The sequence below is a fragment of the Ceratina calcarata genome, unplaced genomic scaffold (genome assembly GCF_001652005.2).
Source record: "Ceratina calcarata isolate Rehan_Ccalc_2016 unplaced genomic scaffold, ASM165200v1 scaffold87, whole genome shotgun sequence".
NCBI lineage: Eukaryota > Metazoa > Arthropoda > Insecta > Hymenoptera > Apidae > Ceratina > Ceratina calcarata.
The window spans coordinates 300,400-311,074 of NW_017180051.1; the positions used below are offsets into that span (position 1 = coordinate 300,400).

At 42.0% G+C, this 10,675-nt stretch overlaps 1 protein-coding gene across 1 annotated transcript in view; it reads left to right on the plus strand.

The window, feature by feature from the left end:
- Positions 1-10,675, plus strand: part of LOC108631302 (discoidin domain-containing receptor 2) — a 178,246-nt gene that overhangs the window by 152,558 nt on the left and 15,013 nt on the right. Inside the window, exons 11-13 of the mRNA XM_018035141.2 lie at positions 3,228-3,350; positions 5,184-5,293; positions 9,990-10,190. Coding sequence (XP_017890630.1) covers positions 3,228-3,350; positions 5,184-5,293; positions 9,990-10,190 — 434 coding nt within the window. The remainder of the gene's footprint in view (positions 1-3,227; positions 3,351-5,183; positions 5,294-9,989; positions 10,191-10,675) is intronic.

Here is a 10,675-nt window from a genome sequence, read left to right on the forward strand (position 1 = left end):
ATTGATTGTACTATAAATATAGAAATAATAATTTTAAATATAAAAATCATTCAAATAATTATAATACATAAATATTAGAAAATTGAGTAGCTTTTATGATGTTGGAGCAAACGTTCCCCATTGTAAGGAATTTGAGATCGATTAACAATTTAATAGAACGTCAATCAGAAATCCGAAACTGATTAGTCGCGAGATAATCGCGAGCGTAACGGCGTTTGCAAACATTTGCACAACGCGGGCTGAAGCGAACCATTCTCTTTGATATGCAAACTCTAATTCGATTTCGCGACGCGAAGATATGCAAAATGGCAGGCGAGATGGCGGGGGATGGGGCGGGCAAAACGTATCGGCGAACGATAAAGCGTCGCCCGAGGACGAAGGAAATAATCGTAATGTTCGATCGAGTACAAAGGTGAACGAGTGCCTAGTAGTCGCGCAGAAATTCAACTACGTTATCGCAGAATCTATAAATAATGGACCGGCACCCCTGGCCGAATACGCGCGCTTGTATTTCTGCTGTAACCATTAAACGCGCGCTCCATTCGTCGAGGGAAAGTTCGCAATTAATAATTTAAATCAATATGGCGGAACGAGTGCAGACCATTTGGGGTAGATATACCTCCCGTGGGTACAGAATAACGCGGCTCGTATCCGGAATACCAGACCGACGCGACGTGGGGACGGTGGATGGAGAGTGGAAAGAGGGATAAAAAGAGCGGAGGAGCTCTACGCACCGTCGACGTCAAACGCGCGAGACGTTCCCTGGGGCTCCCTTTTGGCATAAAAAATCACCGAATCGCGACTAAAGATCGGATACACCGGTGGATCAATGGCGCGAACTCGCTACTCAATTGGCTAATAATTTCGCGACAATATTTCACGCAACGAATAACGAACAATTTCGATACATTGTTTGAGACATTAAATTAATTAGAGACTGAACTATGAATTATGAATGAATAATAAAATGTTCTATCTATCTAATAAAGTAATTTAGAGATTGATAAATGCAGAAATTGATCATCGACGAATAGTGTCCCTCTAAAACGAATCAATTGACTTCCTGATTGATTCGACATTTCTATGCACAGCGATTTTAAAATAGAGATAAATGTTAAAACGTAATAAAAAATGTTTTATCAAATAAGTATAATCATCGACTAACTTTGTTCATCTCTGGAAAATAAATTCATTTGAACTGAGCAATCTATAGTAAAGTGTAGTGATGCATACAGGGTGAACAACAAAAATAGCGCAACCCACAACGAATGCTAATGGGACCTCTTCGCGCAAACACGAAGATACTGACAATAGTCCAGGGGCTGTTTACACGCGGTAGGTGACGCGAAAGGGTCGCGGGAACAAATAAAAGTATCGCGCTTATTCAGCAACGTTTCCGCGCAATCTGCAAAATCATTCGATTGATCGGCTCGTCGACGTATAAACGAACTGCCGTCAACCCTTTCCGCGACTAGTAACCCTCGGAGGCAACCCTCGCGGAATGTATCATCATTACGCGGTCCGGTGGCTTCCGGGCCAATTCGCTCTGTTAATTGCGGAGAGAAAGCGCGTCGTGTAATCACGTTCGCAATCCAACTAGCCCTCTGCTCTTTCTCTCTCGGCCGCTCCCACATCCCCGATTTCCGTCGACTCGCGTGCCGACATCGCAGAAATATTACACGCGGGGTGGGTGGTTGATTCGGCGGCCCGGCCGCGTCCGATCTGTTGGAATAAAAATACGCCGCGACAAATTTGTAGCGCGCCCGGTGATTTATCTTACTGCGATGCGCACCACCGAGGACACGCCGTGAAAACCGATGAAACGACCAGTTCCCGTGGAATACCGATCTTTCCTATACATTTTATCGTGAGTCTCTGATTAACATCTTATCAGAGAAGAAATAGTCTGAATGCGAGCGCCAAAATATTTTTTCAGACATCTGACACAGATTCTAATATAAAAAATCAATTTTTCAAACTTTGAATTAATGATCAGTTTTCATAATGTTAATCCCACATTTTGCACTATTTTTGACTGGTTATCGATTAAACAGAGCAAAAAAACGTGAAAATTTTACCGTGTTAGAAAAGTCACGTGACTATCCTAGCGCCTTAAGTAGAGTCATGATGGAAATGAGTCAATGAAACTACCACCAGAATACTTAGTATGTATGTACATACACCGAAATGTCACAAATGGTACACCTGCCCTACATTGAAACTGATCATGACTTATTGTACGATTTATTACACGGCTGCAACTGAAACGTTTGCTAATTTGGTATTGATTGTGAACGACGAGCACTTGAGGCCCGTTTTTAAAATGATCTCGCACGCCAGATCCTGGAGGCTTGATCTCTTTCCGGTGGAAAGGCGCGCACGCGTCCCGGGATGAAGCGATTCGGTGCGCGATTGCTGGATTCAGCGCGAGCCGATTGATTCGAGCACAATGCTCCGAAAGTGGACGTCTACGTCGGGACGTCTGCGCGTGATTGACAGCCGACAGCGGCACTCGAAACAGTCAAAACATTTCGGGGCGGCACGTCGAGCCTGGCCTTGACGCATCGTAGCGACGCCAATCATTGTCCCCACGTGATCCGTCATTAGATCTGAAACGATCGTCCTCGGGAAACATCCTAGGGACCATCGGTGGCTGCAGTTTTGCATTGGACCGTGTCGAAAGTTGTGCCTTCAACCGTGTCACGTTCGACTGGTCCTTTCGTCGCGACCCCCGAACCGCAATTTTTTATTTTTTCCCCATTTTTTTCCCCTCTCTGTCCGCTTCGTTTTGCGTTGGTAACAATGAACGTTTTAGTGTAAATCGGTGGGAGGGAGGGGGAGTATCGGATATCGATTCGACCGTGACGAACGAGTACGGCTCCATGGGGCAGGAGACCCGTGGAATTATTCAAAATAGGTTTTCGACGACAGGAAGCTTTTGATTGGTGTCCAGCGAGCAGAATCAATGACGAACGGGAAATTTCGAAATTTATAGCGGTAATTTTGCCACTTAAATTATTGTAAGTCCGCCGAGTCCGTGTAATACATCACCCGGGGAATTTACCGCGGCACGGGGATCAACGAATAATTCACCGATCGATCGGCCAGAGCGAAAGCCCTTGATACCGGGTCTCTCCTCGTGTTGCCGCGGTTGGCGTGATCATAGATCGTTGATTATCGGGTCGGTACCACCGTGGCAACGATCCATTGTTCTTTCCTTGTTTCAGTCGCCGACACAACAGGAGGTACTTTCGGCCCTGAAGAGACGTCTGGAGCAGACGAGCGTACCGCTCTTCCCACGACATCGCCTCCGCATGCTCTCGAAACTCGCCGAAGGGGCCTTCGGAACGGTAACGACATTGTTATTACGTTCGGGCACGCATCTATTTTAAATTAGACACGCGAGCAGGATCGACGATTCGTCACGTTCACTTTGGTAACGAATTAACCCACCCTCAACTTTCCTTTATTATCCTCTCTGGCTGCCCTGTTTATACCCTTTATATGAATTATTAAAGTACCTCAATATCTCCTACAAGATTCTGTTTTCAATTTTTACATATTTTCATCTGAATTGATCAAAATCATTTTACTTGGATCAGTATTCTACCTCCAACGTTGCATAATGTCCTTGGTAGTGTACGTAGATTCACTACAGAATTACAGAATTAGCAGCCTCGCTTTTCGCAGTGCACTACTTCCGCATCATCGAGCGACTGTTGTCACGTTAAACCGTTCCCTCCACGATTCCCGCAGCATTATCATAATACACTCGCTGTTTGCGAAGTGTCGCTTTACCCCGTTAATGCAGAGAGCAATGGAAACACCTACTGAAACAGCGGAGAGGGTTAAATTACAAACGACCGATATATCGCGAAACGAGTCGGACCGGTGCGCAACCGGGGAACGACAAACGACGATGCCGTGCCGTGGCATCGTCGCGGAGTCGATTCCGTATCGATTCTAGAAACGCGACCTGATTCTCTCCTTCGTGGTCAAACGACGGGAACCGATAGAGCGAGAGACTACCGAGAGAGAAATCAATCCGTTTGTTGACCGTGCGCGGACAATCCGCCACCGGCTGAACGCAACAATACGTCGATTAACGAAGTGTCCGCCCTGTTATTCTTCCTGTTACAATAGCGCCTCGTCTGGCTCGTCGAGGATAATCAGTTTAGAATGCGTTAGAGCGGCTAATAATTCCCTTTTGTTTCCTGCTCGACTGCCGCCGGCACGCCGGTAATGACCGGCCAGGAGACACCGATTTTCGTCCACGTCAGCTTGCATCTTCATAGTAGTTGCACGATCATTCCGGTGTTTGGATTCTTTATCTTAAATGCAGGTTTAAAATCAATCGATAAATAGCAGCGCTACTTACACATGTAATAAAGCCTAACAGCTATGTCCATAAATAATAATTTGTTTATTTTAATTATATCCTGCATTTCTGTACAATTAATTACACATATATGAATTCAATAGTTTATTAATCTTGTTAGGAGCTAAAGTGCAAACAGTTTCCATTATTTTGTTTATCTCGCACTTTTAGTATATTATAATTTTAAAACTACGCCTACAATCACATTTTCATTGCCATTATCAATATTTTCTAAAATATATATTACTTTTCAATGTCTATCAGATTATTTACGGAAACAATTAAGCGTACAGTTTACTCGTTTCAATTCGGCCGAACAAATCCGGTCGGCGAACAGCTTTAAGTATCGTTCGATTGGAGTTAGAAAAACCGACGACGCGGAGAATTGTATTTCGTGTATTTGTAAAGGCGAATAACATTCACTTTGAACAATGCGGTTCGTTCAATGCGCGACGTGAAAGCAAGATGAACAATGCGGATTAAGATTTGATTGAACTGTTGGATCGGATGGTAATTTACATTGTTCGGCCCGCTTTCAATATTGGGGCATAGTTTGTTCGTGAACAATATTGATTTCAAAACAACTATTTCGCGCCGGAAAATTTCGCGATAAATCCAGCGGCGAATAATCCAATTCTGGGATCATCCATTCTCATTTGGACGAATTTATGATTGTAACAAGAGACCCGTTAGTCAACTTTTATCCAGTAATTAACGCGCCGTTCCATCCGTGCACGAAACTTTTCTCCTCCCCCTAGACCGAAGCGATCCACCGTATAAACGTAAACAAATTATGTCCATAAAGGTGTACGTGGCGGAAGCGGAAGGGATCCCGGAGTATGGAACGACGACCACCGTCGGCAAGCGTCTCGTCGCCGTCAAATTTTTACTGCCGGAAGCCAGCGAGAAGGAAAAGTGAGTAGCTTGCTTATACGACGCGACGCGCGCGCTTCGTTCGCGCAATTTGCATTCCGTCTCGCGTTTTACAAAGCGCTCGATCGAGCCACCGTTTCGCAGCTCCGTTGTTCCTCCATTCACCGACGAACGGGCCGGGCGATAAACGTTTTACAGCAGTGGAGGAACGCTCGGTTAAGCGGCGACGCGATTTCACGCGAGATTCGTTTTCCTCATCTGGCGAACTTCGTCCGACTTCCGCGAACCGATGGAATCGGGCGTTGATTAATTTTTTGATAACGATTTCGTTAGATGAAGAATTTTTTCCATTAACCTTCTACCAACATCTTCACGCATTTATATTTATTGATTTAAATAAATAAAAAATATGACCCATATTCGATAAGGAGCATAAAATTTGAGAAATTTGCATTTCGGACGTTCGATGCTGCTATTTTCATGAACAATTGTTTATCATCTGTCTCTTATAATTATTATATGAACAATTACTATTTTTATAATATGAACAGTTATTATTTTTATTATATCGCTATCGCATTATTTCGTGAAGAGAAAATACGCACGTAGATATAATATTGTAGATAGAAAATCCGATTGCGAGCCAAAAAGATCGCGATTAAACCGGAAAACATAAATGATAACTCTCGGAGGAACGATTCGGCAGATATCGAGGGACACAACAATGGTCAGCGAGCAGAACGCAACGGGACCGAGTCTATTTCGCTAGCTAACGTGGATCGCGATACAAACAGATTCCGAATGCATCGACCGATCGAAACGACTATCCTGTACATAAAATTCATAGCTTCCCGACTGTGTGCGTCCCAGTTCCTTTTCCTCCGAATTTCTCCGGGTCGCGTCGTGGCCGTGCAGTTTTCTAGAGGATACCCCGCAGCGGTGAAACGTCCAGATATACCGAAGACGATCGTTCTCGCGACTATCAAGCTAGACATCAGAAAAAGGCCTGTTCGATTCCACGAATGGAATAGATTTGCATACAATGACCGGGTAGATAGGGTATCGAGAGTTTCGTGCATCGCGTTGTGGCGAAAGAGAGGTATCAAGGGGGTGGCGGTGTTGGCCAGGGAACGACGATGACAAAGCGTTCGTTCCGAAACGAAAATCGAGGTTCATCGGATATCCCAGCTACTCCTCAGCTTTTGTCAGCGAAACTACTCCCCTGTCGAAGTTTCGGCGCGAATGAATTATCTGATGCTCGCCAGAAAGGAGAGAGACTCTTAAATCCAGGCTCCTCTTAACTAATTTTCAAGATATCGCCCTGGCTAAAGCGATGAGGAGAGGAACCATACTGGTTCCTGTAGATAGCTCGATACCGCGAATACAGATTCTTTACTTTGAACTTTCACCTGTGGGACCTGCTAAAAGTGTTCGATTAGCGAATATAGTACAACTAATATGAACGCCCATTATGTGAACATTTTATTATAAAAATCTTAATTATCTGAACATACTATTATGTGAACATGTATTTTTATTATATGAACAGTATATTTTTTATTATAATAACGTATTAGATGGACTAGTTTTTTACATTTTTTATGGAGGATAATTAAATGATGTACAAATTATTTCAATATTCTGAATAATAAATCGTGTAAAGTTAGATTTAGATTGTCAAAATGTAGTTTAAATTAATCGGAGCTTCGCGAGAACGTAGTTAAATTGTGTTGTTGGCAACGCGTAATCATTGATTATGTTAATTAGAGTTTGGTGAAAGTGGCCCTCAATCTATCTCCCAGGACCACTTTCACCAAGTTCCGATTAATTTGATGAACGATTACACGTAGGCAATTGTAGGGAAGATACGGTATTTCTAAATATATGTATTTCTAAACGTTGCGAACTAATCTGGAAATTATTGAACTATTAGTTATATATAATGTAGTAGTATATATTATTAACTGTAATTTACTTTAATTTACTTATTTTAAATACTTTACTTTATTATACTTCGTTTAACTTTGTTAAGAAGAATAAATATTTATCTTATGATCTTGTACTTTATCTAAGAAGTTATCTGTGAACAAATTTTCCCCGTTTTATTTCACTTTACTTTAGACATACGTATAATTCTAATGCTAATCGCTTGTTCTTCTATTATACGAAAATTCTCTTATATGAACACATTTGTATTCCAATTAGTTCATATAATGAAGGTTCTACTGTACTCTGGTTAGAGACGAGGAAAGCTGGAAGCTACTTTGTATGCTAAGTTCCTTCATTTGTCCATATTTTAACATAATTCTTGTTCTAAAACATTCTTTTAACTTCATTTATTACCTAGATCATGTAAATTTTTTCCTAGATTATTTGAAAAACAAGTTAAAATATATTTGAAGTTAAATACACGACAAAGGCCATTTAAAAAAAAAATATTTTAATGGAAACAGAAAATGTTAGTCGAATCTACAACGTAAAGGGAATCAATTTAATTAAAACTACCGACGCGACGTTCATTGACGATCAACACGACAACAAACGGGGCAAATTAAACAGGAAAATGGTTCCTGTATGTACACTCGAGCACCGCACCGGTGCGACTCGATAGATTTCCAAATTCTCCCCAGTAACATTATTAGAGGTAACGTATTCACGTTTCATCACGTAAAACGATCGCTCCTCTTAATGCATTTCCGCCATTCCGCTTTTATCTCGATTTACGAATAAATATATCTAGTATTTTCGAGTATGTATCTATGGATCAAACACAAATAAAATACAGAGTTCATCTGACAAGTAAAGAAGCAAAAAGATTCTGAACCGCGGTTTCCACGACTCCTCACGCAACAAGTCTCTAGTGCCTCGAGGATGACTTATCGCGCCCCTATCGTGACTGGAACTCGCTCCATTTCCTTTCCCACATCTCGTCCACGCGATCTCCAAAAGTACAAAGAAATCCCCTTTCTGCCTTTTTCCTCGCCACCGCTCGACGCTTAACGATCAATTTTTCGTGGAAAATAACACCCCGAGCTAACACTGTTTATTTCGTGTAATAAAACAACGGTAAATCAAGACATATAAAGCTTCAGAATTCAACACTGAAAATTCTACTACACATGCAATAAAATATACAAAATAATTCGCAGTCATATTGTTTCATAAATGAAATCAAAATTCTGTCATTCGACATGAGAATTCAAAGTATAATAACTTTTTTAATGGGCTCACAAAATTTCTAAAATTTTGTATAGTGCTTTATTAACGTAATATCTAGTAACTGTTCAAATTTCAATGCTTTTTCATTGTTTTTATGTAAGGGTTCATACAATCTTAATATCGTATTATTCTATTAATCAAGAACTGTTTGCCAGGGGTATTAACGAAACTGGCCCGCATTCGCGAGTCTACATTCATAGAAGATTCTGCTCGCGGCAGATAAGGAATGTTTTATGCGTTCATGGCCGATATCGCGGGCCACTGGTATTGACTTTTCTTGCGCTTTTGTCCGAAATAACGCTAAATAACGAGCCGGCTAGCGCTCCCCCGTGTTCTCGTTAAAAACGGCATTGCGTGGGTCCTTCGATCCTGGATACGATTTAACCGCGCACGCATTCCCGAGGCCGTTCCACGGTTTCATATTTTATTCATTATCGAACTGGCTTTTTCCTGCCGTTAATAACCGCGGCTATTATTCCTGGGATATTCTCTCTGACCACCCGATGCTTTTAACTATCAACAGAGATTGTTATACAAAAATAACATTTAATACTTCTATTTAATGACTTGAAAAAAATAAATTGTAATTTTTTAGAAACTGAAATAGAAGATGTGAAATTTTTCGACAAACGATGAATTCCTGGAAATGTCTTGAGATTTATGAACAGGAGTGTACTTTATTCGAATGTTCCGCCTTCGTCCTATGAATATTCATCGAAAATAATTAATTACACGTCTCACGGTTATCTCCGTGATTCGCATAAAATAATTCCCGTTTCCCCGGATCGCTCAATCACGCGCGTTCGATAAGGCGGATACGCGACGGACGCAATTAACGCGAGTCCAACGAGGCAGACGGGAATAACGTATTATTTCGTATCGAATTTAGCCAGGGTCGCCCACGCGGCTCCGAGGTGTCGGCACGCGTCGGTACGCAGCAGAATTCGCAGTTTATGGAGAATCGATACGAGGCACGTAGTTTTGTTAACGGTCCGCATTAAGCTATCACGCGAGAGTGCCATTACCAAGTCGATCGTAAGTAAGGCCGAAGTAACGATGCTGCGAGGAAACGCGGCTTGTTACCGTACGTGTGTACCTACGCTCCTGGAAAGCGAACTTTCCTTTTACACGCCACGGCCGCGTCTCGTCCGTCCCGGGCTAACTCGTTCTCGCCTCGCATTACCGGCATGCAAACGAAACACCGAAACTTTGCTCGAAAATCTTACGGTTATTCTGTGCCAATGGACACTGCCGAGTCCGGGCAATGGGTCCATTCCCCTTAACAATCCTCCGTTTCCTTGGGTCGATGCAAAATTAAACGCGTACAGTTTCTTTTACGTTTATCGCGCCCTGTTCATTTGCCCGGGACAAAAACTTGGGCGAATTTCCAGCAATTGCATGCAAGAAACTTGATCGCGTTGCCGCATAGTTGCACTATTTTACCAGACGTAATTGGAGCGGAGGGAGATCGTACGAAGATAATAGTTACAGAGTTTATAAGGTCTTCGGTATTGTTAAGGTTGGATTTCCAACGAGACGTCAGGATCCTGGCAGCCCTGGAGGATCGCAATATCGCCAGAGTGCTCGGGGCTTGCTGCCGCGAGGAGCCGTACTGCGTCGTGATGGAGTACCTGGAACACGGAGACCTATGCCAATTCCTGAAGACGCATATCACTGCCGAGGACGCCCATTCCATGCCGATCGGCGTCAAAACGCTCAGGTAACTATCTATTTAACGCGTCAAAAACGTTAATAAATTCGCCACTGTCTTCTTCAATTTCAAGTTGAAGTACTGATGAAAGTAAGATAAATGTCCCAATTTCTACTCACTGGCGTATTTTCCATAATAAATAGATAAATCCAACGAAAAGGGTTTGAATTTTAAACAATTTCATTTCAAAGAGTGATTTTTGTGAATAAAATAAGGATCAGATATACCGTAAACTAAACATTAACACAAATTTTGAAACGATCGAATCGCATAAATTGCTTAGTTTGCACTATTTCTAGAAACAGAAATGGCATGAAAGTGGAGAACAAAATGGCATGTACATACTTTGAGGATGTATAGGCTAACAATGCTGTCATGTTGAATTTGTTATTATAGATTCCTATTACTATTAAAAAGCTAAAATTATAGTGATTTCAAATTTTTCATAGGTAATAGTATCACCTACAACTTTTATTCGAAGCATTTGTCGAAAT